The 18,725-nt window shown below is 38.9% G+C and overlaps 1 protein-coding gene across 4 annotated transcripts in view; it reads right to left on the bottom strand.

Moving 5' to 3' along the window:
• Positions 1–18,725, bottom strand: part of ANO5 (anoctamin 5) — a 57,509-nt gene that overhangs the window by 11,418 nt on the left and 27,366 nt on the right. For all 4 annotated transcript variants that reach the window (XM_054283670.1, XM_054283671.1, XM_054283672.1 and 1 more), the window contains 9 exons: positions 14,303–14,371; positions 13,079–13,363; positions 12,609–12,722; positions 10,121–10,236; positions 8,115–8,249; positions 6,800–6,905; positions 6,651–6,711; positions 3,506–3,657; positions 796–870 (listed from right to left, as the gene is read on the bottom strand). In XM_054283670.1, the coding sequence (XP_054139645.1) occupies positions 796–870; positions 3,506–3,657; positions 6,651–6,711; positions 6,800–6,905; positions 8,115–8,249; positions 10,121–10,236; positions 12,609–12,722; positions 13,079–13,363; positions 14,303–14,371 (1,113 nt within the window). The remainder of the gene's footprint in view (positions 1–795; positions 871–3,505; positions 3,658–6,650; positions 6,712–6,799; positions 6,906–8,114; positions 8,250–10,120; positions 10,237–12,608; positions 12,723–13,078; positions 13,364–14,302; positions 14,372–18,725) is intronic.

Below are 18,725 nucleotides of genomic sequence, written 5' to 3'. Positions count from 1 at the left end.
ATGATCTCCAAGGCATTAGAAACTCTTTTTTTCCCAGCCCCACAATCAAAGAGGAAGTCAAGATTCCGCAGCTTTGCTTTCCAAGGCTGTTTATTTTCTTATCTTTTACATTCTTTCTCTAACCTGCTGAGATCTGTCCAGCAGGTCAGTCAGTGGCACAGTCCCTGCCCTTGGGGTGGTGCTGGCTTTTTATACTAAGAACTACCTGTGCTTTATTTACAATAATTTTCCAATACCCATCACCTATGTCAGACAGTCTGTCTGTACTCTAAACCAATCCAGAAGTGTCACCATCACAGAAGATGGAGGACAAGAATAAGAAGAAGGACAGGACACACCCAGATTGCTCCATCTTGCCTCTTGAACCCCCATTCTAAATCCCCAAAATTCTACTTTTTCACCCTGTGACAAATTCACTATCATTCTGCTCAAACCCTTGCGGCCTGTAACTCCTCACACAAGGTTGGTAATTGTTTCCATGGGCTAAAACCAAAGGCACAGGTGTCTGTGACTCTGTGCCAAGGTCTCCGAGCCCCTGCCAGGGTCTCCAGTCCTCCAGGACACCCAGAGCAATGTCCTGGGTCCTGACAATTAATGACAGATTTCCAGTGCCCTTTTTTAAAAAAAAAATATCAGAATTGAAGTGCACTTCAAATGACAGCATGCAATCTGCAGAACAGTAATAAAAGCATGTGTTATCATGATGATTAAAACCAATTTGTGTTAATGTGATGATTAGTAATGAACAGAATCTCTGATACACGCCAAAATGATGACTCAAAAAAGGGTGCTCACCCAGAACAGCACTGTGGCTCCTGAGATGCAGAATCGCACAGCCTGGCTAGTCAAAGGCAGATAAGGCTCCATCTCCTGAAACAGTCAAGTACAGCACAGCCCATGTTATTCCCACATCTCACTCTAACATCAAGCAGCACACAGAGCTCTCACCAGCTGTGTGAGAAGTGCTCACATCCGAGGGAAACCATCCAGAACCCTGCCCCTCTCCAATGGCAGACAGAGCACAACTCTGAGTGTGTGGGGGTGGCGCGGGTGGGGCAGGGCAAAAGGATCAGGACAGAAGCAGCCATCAAACTGCTACAAGACAGTCAGGACCTGGTAGTACAAGTAGTACCATGGTTAAACTTTGGCAAAATAATCAGTAGCTAAAGGAAAAAGATCAACTTCCTGAGATAAGCAGGCCACAACAATTACTGTAATGCTAGGTTAGCAAACAGCTCTGAGTCCACAAAGGGACTCCAGTTTTATAAATTCTTCATGCTGAGATCCCTTCAAACTTGTCATTTGGATGTACCAGTCAGACAGTGCTTTTCTCCACTCCTTCAATTTCATTTTTTTTTTTCAGTAGAAGTTATGGCTATGAATGTAGCTGCCAAGCTCTGCTGCAGCACCAGGCAACTGGGTGATGCCAGCATCCCCAGACAACACAGGAACAATTTTCAAAGCTCACACAGCTTGTGCAACCAATTCTAGTTCCTAAAACATCAGAGTACATGTTCTATGAAAGAATCTTCTCTTTGAGAACTAATGCCAGTGGAAGAAGATATAGTGAAAAATAACCTGGATTTAATAAATCTGTGAGACAAGGCACTGTGGAATGCTTAGACTCCTCTTGAGCAAAGTGGCATTGAGTACTACAGAAACTGCAATCCCAAATGTAATACAGGCAGTAATGTGCAATGACACAGACTAAGCTTGAATCAAATGCTTCATTATTTATGTAGATTACAATTCTATTGTGATCAGCAAATCCAGATTTTAGCTACGATCTAGTTAGACACTTCAGCACCATGAACAAGTATCTAAATGACAGCCTTAAGATCAGCAATTTTGGTTTCAGTGCACTTGAAACTTTGAATCATGAATAATGATGAAATAATTTTCTGAGTGAAGCAAAACCAGCTGTAGAACACAAAGTCACTGTCCTGTATTCACATAATTTTATTGGTTCCTGCAGAATTAACTTATTTGAAAGCACTGGCTTTTCATGTGTTCACTATGGGACATGCTCTAACAGAAGGAAATTACTATTTCCTGTACAGGTTAGGCCAAACTTAATTGGGTACTGATAAGGATCACTGATAAACCCTGCTGCAAAAAAAGCCTCTGAAAAACCACTGAGACAGTAAATTGAAATGTCATAATACAAAGGCTTGTACAATCATTGAATTTTTATGGCAATTGTTAATGCATATTAGAAAGTACAGAGGAGAGCAGCATCTCACACTGAGATAAGAGAAGTGTATTACAGTCCATTCCTACTTCCTAAATCAAGTTCACAAAACCCCTTCTCACCTAAGGGATTTGGACCAATTTAGAGAGAGAACAATCTTCTCCCTCTATTCTTTAGTATAGTTTAGTATAACATTCTTTTATGTAACACAGTATCATAAAATTAACTAACTAAATAATTACATTAACTTTCTAAAAACATTTCATAAATTAGCTTTCTAAGAATCTGGAGTCAGATTCATTCATTCTTCCCAATGATGAGGTACTCAAACTACCACAGGAGGGTGGGAGACGTTTGAGCCTGAGCATACACAGGGATGTAAACCAGCAAATAATACAGAACTGGCATGTGTTTGCAATTAGTAGAGCTAACTAATGAAAGTTGATTTACCTGAACCTGTTTTCCTGAACAGGCAGAGAGTAATGCTTCAGGAGAGCATTAAACACAGTGCACTGTTATCAAAGAGCTCTGTGCAACGTACATAGCACCAGTTACAGCAGCAGAATTAATGCCGTGTATGTGGAGGGGGAAAAACTCTCTCTCATGAGAAATAAGATCAGTATATGTATTTCCTAATGATTAAAGAAACAAGCCCTGAAAGACAAGGTTATTGTTTTAGAACAGACTCTTCCTCCACAGTCTGGCTAAGCTTCTATTTTTTTCTGAAGACTGTGTTATCTAAGTGTACTTAGGACAAGTGACAATAAGCTATTTATATGAAATTCTGTGAAAGGGAAAAGATGACTTAAAAATACATCAAATGGGTGTGGTAGATATTGTGCTGGAATACAACCAGCTGATAATGAAATTTGTTAAATAACTCCTACCTAAAACAAATTTAAATGAAAACAATTAACACCTAATAATTATATAGAGTGTTTAACAGAGTTAGTAGGGTCACTAACTGTATCTCAATTACATTCAAGAGAAAGGACTTTGGCCACTTTCATCCCTCTGGTGTTCCCCAAACAAAGTGGTTGAGTATCAGAAGCTAAACCACAGCTACACCAACTTATTATCACTTTAGATCACAGTGACTGCTTCTTCATATGTTCTATGGGGATAAAAGAATGAATGGTTTTAAAGGCATGAAAGTTTCAGAGGCTGCTACCCTGAATTGTGAAAGATGCAGTAAAAAGACATAAAAGCTATTAACTTTGCCCTTATTTTCCTGATTTAATGTATCAATTTCCATTTTACAAAACTTTCAGCAACAACTGGATTTGCACACACGTCAACACAGCATGTTCATACCTGAGTTACAGGATTTTTCTTCTTTTGGGTACATTTTGCCTCGTACTCAGGCCTCAGCTGGAGCTGTTGCTGTTCCTCTTCAAAATCAACCAAATCCCATTCATATTTCAGTCTTGCTTGCCTCCTCTTCCAGAACTCCAAGAAAAGTGTAACTGCAATTTGCAAATGTTAGAAGAGAGTCAAGGAAGAAGTGAACAAGTTCATGAACCAAGTTAAACATCTGCACTGCTTCTTCTCTGTGGTTTATCATTACAGTGTGACTCACTCATTTTTACTGACTACCAACTATAGTTCACAGATAAGACCCCAATATGGATCCAGGGATTTATCAGCTGATTGAATTCCAGAATTGGATGACAAGGAAGATGCCAAGACAAGATGTGGGTATTTCCATGGTTATGGTGACCATGTTCAATCAACTACTCTGTGTATGTAAAAAGCAACATGGAATTAAGAAAATAACCTAATAATTCAACTAATTACTGTGTATAAACCTGTAACACATAAATATTACAATATTACAGCTTTAAAGTAATATGGTCAAACACTTCTGTTGTTTTTTGATGCTTATTTGATATCATGGTGTTCCAGGGTGACTTTATGATACTGAATTGTTCCCCCATTCTCTGAAAAATCCCTTCGCCCAGGATTTTCCTCCTGGGAAGCTGAGAAGCCTCAGAGAAAAAGGAAAACATAATAATTAAAATTAAAATAAAGATCTGATTTGCTTCTTGTGTGTTTTGCTCCTTTGGAATGTGTTTGGAGATTGTTTCATTGGTTTCCTGTGAGCTGTTTTGGCTCTTTGGCCAATCAGGGCCAAGCTGTGTCCGGATTCTGGAAAGAGTCACGGGTTTTCATTATTATCTTTTTAGCCTTCTGTAAGTATCTTTTTTGTATTCTTTAGTATAGTTTAGCATAGTATTCTTTAATAATATAGTATCATAAAATAATAAATTAGCCTTCTGAGAACATGGAGTCAGGTTCATCATTCCTTCCTGCCATGGGTACTCAGCAAATACAACAGCCCAGAAATAAGTTTTGTGCCTTTAAAGCTAGATCCGAGAGCAAAGGGGGGAGAAGGAAAAGGGGTGGAATTTTTTCAGGGCTGTATTCAAAAACCAGAGCAAAGAGCTTCAGCTCTCTCTGTCTCACAGACTGTGCTGTCTGCAGCACGGACAGGGAGCAGGAGAAGGCTCTCCTTGGCTTTTAGTTGGTTTTTTAGCTGGCTGAGGCAGAAAAGCTCCCCAGACTGTGGCTTTTCTTTCCCTTGGAGCTGCTCTGGACCGAAAACCCAGAATAACACCTGGAGCTCATGGCTGTGGCCCACTGGGGCCGGGATGCAGCATTTCCAGCACAGGAGGGACTGGGCAGAGACAGAGAGAGCTGAGCCACAGCCCCTGACAAGGACTGGCTGAATTTGCCACCCTTCAGAACAATGAGAGCTTACATTGTTTAATATCCTTCATTTTTCCATGCCTGTGAATACTTTGTTTGTTAAATGCTTTTTTTCCACTTTTCTCAAAGGAGATTTATGTCTCCTGAACTGGTGGGGGAGAGGCCACTTGAATTTGCTTTCTAGACTGACCCCTTTGGAGGTTTTCACCCAAATTTGCCCTAAACCAGGACACATAGTCATTTTAAAGACAGTGAATGTCTGATGATTTTTATGCAATCAAGAGCTGGGCTGGCCTAAGAATTTTTTAAGACATTAGAGGGAATTGATTTAATATATAAACAACTATAAAATTTATAATACTATATAACATCTTAAGAGCCCTTAGTAAATTACTTGAAAATGTCAACATTTTGTAATCTGATTGTTCTTATCTGAACTGGGGAAGTTTTATGGCTTAGACAAACACAGGAAACCTTATCTTCTGCAGTTCTAAACTCTTTGGCTGGTACTTCCTGAATGACTAATCCGGGTCATGCAAATGCTAGCTCTTAGACACCAAGAAAAGTTTAGTAAAACAGCCACACAACAAAAATCTTATTTAGATTTTAAATAATAATTCTGTATGAAAGAACTGAGTGATTAGATCCTCTGATAAAAAATACACATTTTCTATTAGCACACAAGAATCTTTGTGAGTTAATGGAATATCTATACAAGCTGAACATTTAATGATGACATTTCATACAACCAGTATGAAACAAGAGAATTGTATTTAAGGAAATAAGAAGCAATAACTATGCTATCCAGAATTTATAAACCTTCACAGAGTTGAAGAAAAGAATATGCATTCAACACATTGTTTCTAAAAGTCTGAAGAGGTGTCATTGGTGTGAAACTATGATTATAGATGTTGTGGTGTTGTGGGTCCCAGGACAAGGTGAGAGATGAGAATTGACTCCAGGGATCTCAGAAGGCTGATTTATTATTGTATTGTATTTTATCATATCATATTAAATGCTATACTAAAACTATATTAAAGAAAGAGAAAGGACACATCAGAAGGCTTGACAAGAATGATAATAAAAGCCTGTGACAGACTCAATGGCTGTGATTGGCCATTAATTAAAAACAATTCACATGCTGGGTAAACAATTCTCCAAATCACATTCCAGAGCAGCAAACCATGGAGAAGTTGAGGCTTCTCATCTTGCCAGGAGAAGAAATCCTGGTGATGGGATTTTTCAGAAAATATCACAGTGACATATAGAGGCCAGAAATCCACCTGTTTCTGTGTCATCAAAGCATACTACAGTGCATGAAGTTCACTGGAGTAGATCCAATGAATTTCCTCACCCCAGAAGTACAGCAGCAGTGATGGACCACAATCCATCCAGTGAAAGGGCACAAAACACCCCCACTGATGATGGGAAGGGCTGAGCACAGAGAACTCTTATTTGGGCTGCATAAGGTTGGATCCCTCTGGTTACTAAGGAAAGAATCATATTTTAGCAGTTCAGAGTACACTATGCTTATGTGATTCTTATGGTATCCTAGATGCCTGCCTGGGTTTTTTTAAGTCTTAATTCCTCTGTAACTTGAAGTTTTTTTCACTCATCCATCATTTCAGCATCTAAGACAGGATATTAAGGTGAAGCCATTATTCCCCTTCTTCCCACTTCCAGTGTCCCTCAACAGCTTGGCCGAGATCTCCTTCTATTGCTTGACATAAAACTTATCAAATGTACTCACCCCATATACCCATGAAAATGGCAAAAAAAAGAGTTGCCACGTTGTCAAACAAATGGGAATACTGCAAGAGAAGAGCCAGAACAGGTCAGTACCAGGAGAGTTTTCAGGATGAACAAAAAGGAGCAGAGGCTGCAGAACCAGACACAGACCTGGGAGGACTCGCAGGTGGTGTTCAGCCTCCAGTACTCACAGTCTCGGTCACAAAGGGGGCACATGATGATCTCTCCTCCAATTGCAGGGTCACAGATCTCTTTGCTAGGCAGGAAAACATTGTAAAGTATCTGTTTCCACAGCATCTTAAAAGCTGTTATATGAAATTTATTTAGAAAATAAATAGGAGCTTCATTTGTTCAAAGCTCAACATTTGCAGCTTCACAGCAAAGATGCCACATCTTGTCACAGTCACTGGTATCAACCAGGGGCTGCTCAGGGAAACCCAAGAGTGAAGCAGCTGCTACAGGAGTAGAATTAATAAATTTCCTTGATTTGCGCTTTTTGGCCCTATCAGCAATGAATCAGGAGCTGTACTGTGCATGCACTGCTTCCAGGCAAGATATAAACCATGTTATTTCTCATCAGGTTAGCAAGGACATCAAAACATCTTCTCTAAAAGCAGAGAGACCACTTCAGCTTTGATATCTGCAGTGAAATTTGCTACTTCAATTTAATGACAGTGGGTAAAATTTAGAATTCTGTGATAGTCCTTTGGCATCCAGAGAAATCTCAATATGTATAACAGTATTCCCAGATGAATTCTTAACCTGGCTAAAATACAACTCTCAAAATTACATTATTCAAAAGAACAGGTGAGAATTTTAACTTGTTAGTCATCTTTTATAGTTAAAACTCAACATTTTATAGAAACCTTCTTACAGAAAACAGTAAGCAATGAGAAGACAGCCCTCTCTTCCTCTCCCCAGCCCCAAATGCTGAATACAACAAATCTTTGGACTTCTGATAAAAGAAATACTATGCTTGCTTAAAAAAACCACCAAATTGTGACTTCTAAGATACTGGATCCCTCTTTGGTGGGAGAACACTGCTGATCTGTTTTACTCATGCTTTGGCTTAGTACAAATGATGCCCTACACAAAAAGGCCAGACTGCTCTGCAAGACAGATTAAATAGGCAAGCTTGAGGCAACAATAAACACTCAGTTTTGAGAGATCTAAGGGGTACCCTCAGGACTTCATGTATTGCAGCTTCTCCAGTGCAGAAAGCTATGGCCAACAAAATATTGCTTTTCCCCTACAAATTGAGTCTTACTAACTAATAGTCACAAGTTCTGCATTAGTGGTCCACCACCTTCACAGTCAATAAAGACAGCTGAAGAACAAATCTGTCTGATTTAAAGCTTTAAAAGCTTATTACGCGCTGAGTAACAACAAGAATAATTTTTTTTTGCAAGAATAAAATTTTCACATTACTTAGCTTTTGCTAAGAGATTTTCAATGTTATACTTACCTGCTCATATTTTCATCCATTGTAAACAAGCCATAAAGAAAACAGATTAAGCCAACAACTGCTGCAAGGAATAACATCTCGGTGTAGAATCCTAGCCAGGCAAAATAGATTCCAATCTTCTCACCATAGTACTTTCTGAATTAAAAAAAAAAAAAAAAAAGCAATTAATGGGAACACAAAGCAAAATTTCAAAGTGTAGTAGAGCAAACCGGCCAGAATAAAAGTGAAATACTTGGCAAAATTCACTTTTAACAGCAGAGTAAATGCCTTGAGGTACTGTGGAAAATGAGGGCTAAGACTGGCCATGAGAAGTTACTCAAGGTGTAAGAACCAGGTGAATGATCAGGAAATATGGCCTCTTTTGTCCCTTTTTTCCTCCTGGCAGAAACTAACATTAAAATCCCTCTTTTCTCTTTTCTGCAGAACAGTGTAGGTGAAGATTTACTTTCTGATTTTCCCAAGGAGTTACACAAATGAAACAGCACAACAGTTCTGACCATTTGGTTAAAACAAATAGGTAATCCACAGAAATACAACCACTTGTGTTACAAACACAGAACTGTAACCTGTGAACAAAGCAACATTCTGCTGTATCACATCAAAAAATCAGAGATCTTAAGTCAGTTTAAATTTGGGGTTAGAACTAAGAATCAAGCTTCCAAACTGATGTTATCAGTATTTTGTCAAGTCTGTGTTGAAATTTTGACATTTCAAATAAACCTTTAACATTTTTTTGCAGAGACTGATTAAAAAATCTGAGGTATTCTATGAATCTGTTTCTTCAACAGCTGAATTATCTGTAATATACCTAACCTCAGGAGGATTGGCTAGATGGAAAGAAGCTTGATTTGAGAAAAAGCATTTTGCCCCTTCTCAGTAGAAAGCTCTGTCATGTCCTCCTCAGACACAGTGTCCAATTAATATCCATTGAATCTTAAAAGAGGTAAAGATTTCCCGATGCTTTAAGCTTTAGCTTTTATATTTTTCAGATTCTGTGCTGCTTTAGTGTGTAGCTCTGAGCTTCATATTAAGCAATGGTAAGCGCTCTTCACAGAGTAGGGAGATAATCAATCCTTTTCTAGCTTGGGACAAAGGACAAATGATACAAGTTTCAGGCCCAAGATCATAAACAACATGGACTGAAGAGTGTAAACAAGCAGGATGGGATTTCATAACCTAAAGTTATAATTGGACAATTAACTCCAATATGCAAATGGACCAGAACTTATAAAAGTGTGAGACCTCGTGAGCAGTCGTGCATTTTGTGACCATTTTGGTTCCTCTTGGGTGTAGCCCTGACTGGACTCTTGTGCTGCCCCAGGTGGATCCATTAAGGCTTTTTAATAAACACCTACTTTAACTCTGGGTAGCCTCTGTTGTACATCAGCCTTCTCAAGGCATCACTGCTAGCAGGATCAAGCTAGAGATGAATACACACTGTATTACACTTTTTAATAAACACCTATTTTAACTTCGTGTAGCCTCTGTCCTAGGATCATTGCTAGCAGGATCACACTACAGATAAATATACACTTATTACTTTTTTACAGTTGAATGAATATACACTTTTTTTACATTTGAATGAATATATCCTAGCAGGATGAAGCTACAGATGAATATACACTGTCTTACACTTTTTAATAAACACCTACTTTAACTTTGTGTAGCCTCTGTTGTACATCAGCCTTCTCAAGGCATCATTCCTAGCAGGATCAAGCTAGAGTTGAATATACACTGTGTTACACTTTTTAATAAACACCTCCTTTAACTCTGTGTAGCCTCTGTCCTAGATCAGCCTTCTCAAGGCATCACTGCTAGCAGGATGAAGCTACAGATGAATACACACTGTATTACACTTTTTAATAAACACCTCCTTTAACTCTGTGTAGCCTCTGTCCTAGATCAGCCTTCTCAAGGCATCATTCCTAGCAGGATCAATAGAGATGAACGCACACCGAACGGCAGTGAAAAGCAGGGGCACACAGGCAGCCCAGGCAGTATCTCACCTGATAAGGACCAAGGGCTGCTCCTTGTAGAAGCGCAGGAAGCGTGCCCACTCCATGTAGAGCGTGTACCTCTCGCTGTCACAGTTGGGGTCGCTGGCCTTCTTCCAGTACTGGCACTGCGAGCAAAGCAGAGCAGGGGACACACCTCATGGTCACTCTTGTGCCAAGAATAACACAGCAACAGGCAGGATTGTACAAGGAGCAAAGCAGCCTTATTCAAGAGAACCTCGTGGTTTTTATAGAGTGACACGATAGATTCTGTTCGATTGGCTAATGTGAAAAATGCGTATTTTATGACTGGCTTTTCACAAATATTAAAATGAATATTATATGTGTTGTGTTAGAAAGTTATGCTGTATTAGTTCTCTTCAGTAGCTTGTTAAATATAGTTTTAGGTTATAACATAAGGTTAAAACAGAAACTATGCTATGTAAAATACTTTTAGCAGCCACAGAACACCTGAATTTTTCAGAGAAAAAGAATTTATTGCTCCATTAGCAGAAGAAATGAACTTCTTCCTGCCGTGCTTGGGCAGGAGATGCCGGTTAGGATTAAGAGGAAGAAGTTGACACTGACCAGACAGAATTCTGTGTTTGAATGGAATGTATGCATTTATGCATACATTTATGGAATGTATGAATATGCAACAGGCTGTTGCTTTTAAGGGTTAATCCCTTGTTAACGTGGGTCCTTTTTTGGGCTTATGCTGCCCAGAAAGATGTACCCGGACTGTCTGTAACTCTTTGTTTCTATTGTCTCATATTGTCCTAATCCAAATTGTCCAAATTTTTATTACTCTAATTATATTGCTATTTTTATAACCATTTTATTACTATTAAACTTTTAAAAACAAGTGACTGGTGTTTTTCACAGCTAACTAACAAAACCATCTTCCTCACACACCGTCCTTGAGAAGAACAAAGTAGAAAAACACCACCTGCAGATTGTTTATACTTAACAAGTTATCACTATCACATCCTTACAAAGCCCAAAAAACTCTCCCAAGCTGCTGTGACAAACACTTGCTGTTTCTCTCTCTGTCCCATGGCATCCACAGACCCAAATGCTACACTGAAAGAGACAAACAGCAATGATGATGCACCCCTCTTCAGACCGTGGTGGTGATTATCAGGTATCTTAACTGTCAAACATCACAAAAATTTTGGAACTTCATCACTTTCCTAGAAATTAACCAGTGCAAAATAACCACAGTTTTTGACAGCTTTTTCAATTTTATTTTGTGCCACAGAACTCTGCTTCTTCTCCACTTTGTCAATTATTCACCTTGTGATCTTGGTTTTCCTTTTTTCTGAATGTCTCTCAATCATAAAGAAAAGCATGAAAATTGGTTTCTAAATAGGAAGCAACCAATAGAAATTTAGGCATTTTGCATTTTGAAAATATTCTGAAAGATTAAATAATTATTTTTAGACAAAGATTTTTAAAGTCTGTCTCACAAGTTTTAGAATTTTTTCATAAGCTTTTTTAGTATTTAAAGCTGGTTGTAGTTGTGTAGAAGAGATTCTTGCCTTTTACTGTCTGTGGTTTTGGTAATCCCAATAGTATAAAGCGCCTTCCAGCATTCTAGAACCTGATCAGCCAAACTTTCCTCCTGAAAACCTAAAGAATGTCCATTCACCCAATTATTTTTTTTCTAAGGAAAATAAAGTATTTTCAAACATTTTAAAATATAAATCTATATACAGTATTTTAAAATGTCTTATGGTAGAATTCAGAGTAAGTTCATTAAAGCATAGTGACATCTGAAATAACCTTTAAAAAACAGAGAATTTAAGATTTAAGCAAAAAATTAAACACAACATTTAGGAGGAAAAAAATTTAAAGCAAAAAAAAACCATGTAAAACACTGTAACCCATCTCTCTCTTGTTTTCTCTATGGAATTTCAGGACTAAATCCATACATGTCATATTAAAAATGACCTTACAGCAAAACTAAACAGTATTTACTGTCCTTTACATGTCCAGTATTACAGCATTTGTACCCAAAGGTCAGTGGGAGATGGACAAGTCACCACCCCACACTGAACTGGCAGGGCTCAGGCAACTCCTCTGACTTCAGCCCCACAATTATATGATCCCAAGAGTTTTCCTCTAACTGCAGGTAGTGTGCACACCCTATGCTCACACACTGCTGAATGTACAAATTCATTCCTTGCTATAGTCCAAGGTACTACTGCGTGGTCTGTGCCACCAGCATTACAGGAATATGATGGAGTAAGTCTCTACAGAGATGAGTGACTGACACAGATTCTAAAAGCTCCTCCGTAGGAAGAAACATTTCAGCACATAAAAGCCAAATAGCAGGGCTGACAGCTATGTCTGTGTGTCATAAAACAGAATCAATTACTGGGGCAAACTGAAAGGTTTGAGTATATTTTCCTATCTCCTGGAACAGCAAATGTCACAGTAGGTGAAAGAGTGCAAACACTGGGAAATGCTCAGGGGAGCAGAAAGCTGAAATACTTACATCATGAAGAGGATATGCAGCTGTATAGGTGCCATTGTTCAGCAGCCTCTTAATCCCAAATTTTTTCTTCCCTTCTTCTGTTCCGTATGGGCAACGTGTAAGAATATAATTAACCTGAGATTCAAGAATGACAATTTCAGACCTTTCCTATTCTCAGGCCATTAAACAGAAACCTATAATAGATGTGCACCGTGTATAACCTGCAGGAACAACATGCAAAAGCAAAAGGTATTTCTTCAGAAGGCCTTATCTCCTATAAGAATACTGGGGGCACAGCTGCCTTGTAGACATCCAGAAGCTCAGTTCCAAGAATTATTCTATATTTCTAAGCAAGATGGACAAGTACCCAGGCCTCCTTGCATTTATCTCAGTTACCATGGCTTCTATACCCACTCCTTCCTTACACAAATATTCTGATGGGGCTGTGTAAATGTACCTGTACTCAGAAACAGCCAAATTCCCATACTTACTATTCTGTTTCTCATGGATGGTGAGAAGAAAGTGCTCTCATCGTTAATGAGGTACAGCTCCTGCTTGTCCTTGCTGAATGGTGCTGTGAAATAATCTGGTTCAGGGTGCATCACCTTCTCAGGCAGCCTCAGTGGGAAAAGCACACAGTCCAGGGGGTTCTCCACCATGGGGGGAATGTCATTTTCCCTGATGGGAACTTTAATGTTCAGCACTTCTGCATACGTGATCAGAACCTCCCATGGCGCATGGATCTTCACAAAGAAAATCTTGCCATCTTCAGATTCCTGCTCCAGAAAAGTTAAATCAGACATTAGACCAAACTGTGTTTTATTGAAACATTTATGGGGATATTTTTCATTTAAAATGTATTGCCTTTTACATATTTTTAAAGGATTTAAAAATTAAGTAGGAGGGAATAGGACTTTCTGTGTGTATATATATATTTACCGAAAAGCTTATCTGAGTGGTTGGCTGTTCATAAAAATAACCTTTGCACTACTACAAGCTCACAAAGGCTTTTCAAACTATATTAATCTCATACACTGGAGTCTGAAAATTCTCATTAGACTGGAAACACAAAGAATAATCTTGTCACAGGCCTCATGTAACATGTATTTTCTTGTAGTGTTGCTCTGCATTCACAGTAGGAGTTGGCAATCAGAAGGGTTTTTAACACTGCTCGATGAATTCTGTGGATGTTACAGAGCCTGAACTTTACCAAGAGTTATTTTACTCACCTCAGCCTCTGGCATGCTGACTCCATCAGTCAAAACTGCACATCCTCCAGTTATTACAGCAAACAGTACCACTAGGCAAACATCCTCAAGGCCACAGGGTCCTTCCCCATAACTACAACATCCAGTGAGCACAACTAATTCACTCACTGCCTTCCAAACTTGTTACTCATTGTTAGGTAGAACTGAAATCAGCTGTAAGTACATGTCCCATTTATGTGGATATAAACCAAATCACAGCTATTCTGCCTTCTTGTTATGAAAGCAAAAACGAAAGCTTCCTCTTGAATCAAAATTATTCTGCTTCCACAATTCTTACCAATGTATCTGGGAAAAGCACTCAAACATATTAACCTTGTTTCCCCTAAATCAACCATGCTCCACTAAAATACACAAGTATAATTTATAATTTTTCTCAGAGAAAGGAAGTGGTTTATTGATTTCCGAGTCCTACTCTTTTTGGTGCTAATTTTTCTTTTTCTTTTTTACCTTCTTGTCTTCTGTTTCCAGCTCCAAACCAGCCTTTTGCAGGTTGCTCTCGAATTCTTTTCTCCTTTCCTGAAGAGAAACAAAGACACTTTAGTAACTGATGAAGTTAGCAACTAATTGATCACTCACCCATGACTCACCGGGTTTCTCAGCTTCTTTCACTTCTCTCAGCTGCCCCGATGAAAACCCCTTTAAGGGTGTGTGACCTTCTCAAAGCAAGCAGACAAAAACCAGTGACACACACCAGGCCACCCCTGGCTGGGAAAAGCCTTGGTCTGGGCTACCTGGCTCATCAGACAAGCACCTAATGGCTTGGGTCTTGAGCACTTCTGACTCCAGGAGTGTGAAAAATGCATGTATTTTATAATTGGCTTTTCGCAAATATTAAAATGAATATTGTATGTGTTGTGTTAGAAAGTAATGCTGTATTAAGTCTCTTAAGTACTGTGGTAAATATAGTTTAAGGTTATAAAAAATGTTAAAATAGAAACTATGCTATGTAGATACTTTTTTTAAAGAAAGGACTCGCACTGAGATAGCAGCCACAGGACACCCGAATCTTTCACAGAAAGAGAATTTATTGCTCCATTAGCAAAAGAAATGAACTTCTTCCCACCTCGAAGGCGCTGTCAAGGTTCAGAGGAAGAAGCTGACACTGCCCAGACAGAATCCTGTGTTTGAATGGAATTTATGCATCATGGATGAGGTGTATGAATATGCAACAGGCTGTTGCTTTTAAGGGTTAATCCTCTGTTAACGTGGGGCCTTTTTCGGGGCTCTTTTTCGGGGCTCGTGCTGCGCAGAAAAGGGACCCGGACCATCTGTAACTCTTTGTCTCTATTGTCTCATATTGTCCTAATCCAAATTGTCCAAATTACTATTACTCTAATTGTATTACTATTTTTATAACCATTTTATTACTATTAAACTTTTAAAAACAAGTGAATAGTGCTTTTCACAAGGAGGCTGCTGTGTGGGGTGTGGTCAAGTTTAGCTCTATTTCCAAGAGAAAGATGAAAAGGTAAATTCTGGAAGCATGTGGAAGACTGAGTGCTTCCAGCTTCATCTATTTCTTTTGTATATTTAATTATACAATTATGCCTGATACAGACATTCAAGTACTGATTACAGACAATACAAACAGCATTTCACAAACATCACTGATAAGACCAACAAATCACTGCATGTGCTTAGCTTGCATAAAGTCAGCATGGACTTCGTGCAGAGATAATAAACCTGCAGTGTGTGGTGGCTGCATCATCTGTGTGAGCTTGATATTCTTCTTGAACTCCTTTTTGTTGCAAAGTAATTTCTAAGTCGTGTCTTTAGGTAATAACATTTTCTTCCTCTCCTTCTCTGTATAATTTTTGCTCCTATTGAGAGACTGTATTAATTTCCTCTTAATTATATAAAATTTGCTGAAGAACTGCCAGCAAATTTTAAATTAAGCCCTACAATAATAAATGTTGAGCCTTACCCTCTTTAAAAATGCACAAGCTAGACCACAAATTTATTCCTAACTAAACCCTGCCATACTGTCTAATATTTCTTCTATTGAAAAGTCTTAAATTCCAGTTTTCAAACATACTTTAAAAACCCCAAAACACATTAGTTTTCAGCCAGTTTTCTTTTCCTGCATGTCAGTGAGGAGCAGACTGCCATTTTTGCATTTCAGTTTGCATAACTTACTCAGACAAATGAATGCAGACTGAAGAAAGTTTTCATAGCCCTCAGATGTTTTCCTGTGTTAGTGGCCTCTCACTTTTATGTGTCACATCTGATTTTGCCAAATGTTACCAGATATTAAATCAGACACTGGACTATATAAACTGGTGAATATGGTAAGTCCTGAGTTCCAGCACATGCTGGGGGCAAAAGCCATTCCTTGCACTATTTTTCCTACAAACCTGCCTAAATGCACCTGTATAAGCATGTCAGAGAACTCTGGTTTGCTGACATGATAATCAGATAGAAACAGCACAACTAAAAGGTGATTTCAGCAGGTATGTTAAGAGGCTGTAGCAAAGCTGACATTCAAGCCTAGTACCCAAAGCTCCGGATTACCTTTTCTCCTAACAAAGCAGGCTGGGGTGCATTCTCTCCAGCACACACTGGAAGAGAGCCAAGCAAGTCAGCTCAGAGGCTTCTCTCCAGCTGTGCAGCTCAGGACACGCAGAGCCAAAGGTCTGGCCCCATCCTACTTATCCTTCCTTACAATCCACTTAGTGTGACAAACTGCAGTGCTCTAACAGAAATTATGCTCTTTTTTACCACCTTGCTCTTCTCCCACAAGCCCCCTCCTGAAACCCATGCAATGTACTGTACTTCCCAGTTAATGGGAAAAACATTTTTAAAGGAAATCAATCTGCTGGGGGGAAAAAAATCCTCCCCCTTTTCTTGTCAAATACTGGTTTTCTCCATGTCATCATCAAAGGCTTAAAATGGACAAAATGTATCCTTGGGCCAGAGCTGGCTGGTTTTAATCTGTACTTAGAATTTTAAGCTTGTTGCCCCAAACCTGATAAATTATCCCCGGTGCATGTATTTCTGACTCTGCTGTAGATGCCAATCTGCAGCCAAAGAGGCACGAGGGAAGCTCTGTAAGTCATCACATCCACCATATTATGTGGATATCTGACATAATGTGGGATAAGCACAGACTCACTTCATCATCCAGCATGTGCTGGGCTGTAATAACCATCCCAATAAGATTAACAAGGCAAGATCCAAAGTCCAGCAGCACTATTATGCCCAAAGCAAATGCAATACTGCATAATCAGGCAGCTAGGGAAGAGAGATAACTTCTATAAACCAAATTGTGATAACAATGCAGGTCCAGCTCCTGGTGACTCCCTTCTGACAGCATATTCTGTGATTCTTTAACTCTGTGAATGCCTGGCCCTCCTCGCTGTGCCTCAGGACAGGGCACAGTTTATTTTTTCATGTTCACATACATTTCATATGGTGGTGAAATATTTCCATGTGTACTAGAGGCTTTAAGGAATAATATTGTCTCAAAAAATCGTAATCCTAATTTTTGTTCAGAGGCCTTTGTGGTTTGGGTTTGTTCATGTAGCTTATAGAAGGCAAGTTCAAATCAGCTGAAGGCAAGCTCAAAACAGCATTCCAGTTGAAGATGGAATGCATCTGGGAATATCAAAGAAGTTAAAAGTTGTTCTGCATGAAACTAAGGGAGAAAATGAACAGACTTGACTCTTACATCTGTATCAGGGATATGCTGAAACACACAAAGAAGTTATTTATCCCATTCTTAGAGATTCCTTGAGACCAGGAAACAAAAGCCTTTGTCACAGCTGTTATTCTCCTCGTATAAACACTTCTATTCTCAGCTGTTCCATTTTACTGCACCATTGTACCACCATAAAAGAAACATTTCTTTCTATGATAACTGTACAATAGCAAATACAGTGTATGTCAGACAAATTCCAGAGGCTGCACTTCATCAAGATTTACATCTTGTTACCATAAAGACAACAGCACAGTACTTGCATGCTAAGAAGTCTGCACTAATTTATGGACATACTAATTGCATAATTGAACATAATTGTGGGGCATATAATTGGTATCTCCATGACAGTTTGTCCAGTGACCACAGAGTTTATCTGCAGGGCCACTGACCTTCCTCCATGAGGCCATAAACTCTTTTGCAAGGAACAGATATACACAGAATTAAACATCACAATACTTAATGTGGATGTTTATGCCTTTTGAAAAGCAGAGATATCCTCCTAGGAAGTGCATTTTTATGCCAAAGAGGAAGGACAATATTAGCTACTAACTCTTGGGCTTCTTCCCAGGAGAATCCTTCAATAACGACACCCATGGACAGGGGCTCTGACCATCTAACTCATTTTCCTTCCCACCTGAACATAACCTAAACTGTATTCTCTTCTTCCCTCATTTTAAATAATTCAAGTATGACTAACGGAAAAGTTTGAGTTGCTTTCACAAATTTTGCATGGATATCTTTTTTCTCTCTCCATTGAGTGGCCTTCTCTTCCCTATTTTTGAAATGCATTTTGCTTCAGGGGAGAAGAAAGCATCTAGCTAGGAGTACAGCCTGACAAAGAGTAAAGATGAGTTTGAAAAAGTATGCTTGTATATAAACCTATGGTATCATAGCTATCAAATGACCTGGGCTCCCAAGAAAATCTTTGGAATGTGCAAAGCTGACTGAGGTGCTTAATCTGGGAAAAGCATCCAACAGAGACAGGACAAATTTTTGGATTTTTTAAGGTAATAAGAGTAGGATAGAGGGGCTGGGTTCTACACTAGATTGTATTTGGATGCAAGGACAGGCAGCAGAAGTTCTTAATGAAAACAGTATTTTCATCATAAAGGAATGAAAACAATATGCAATCTTCTTAACAGCCTAATCTTGCAGTTTTTTTCCAAAGGAAAT

The sequence above is a fragment of the Melozone crissalis genome, unplaced genomic scaffold (genome assembly GCF_028551555.1).
Source record: "Melozone crissalis strain CALT ecotype California unplaced genomic scaffold, PUWL_Pcris_2 ptg000038l_1, whole genome shotgun sequence".
NCBI lineage: Eukaryota > Metazoa > Chordata > Aves > Passeriformes > Passerellidae > Melozone > Melozone crissalis.
The sequence above is the reverse complement of the archived record's forward strand: the minus strand, read 5'-3'. Positions and strand labels throughout refer to the sequence as shown.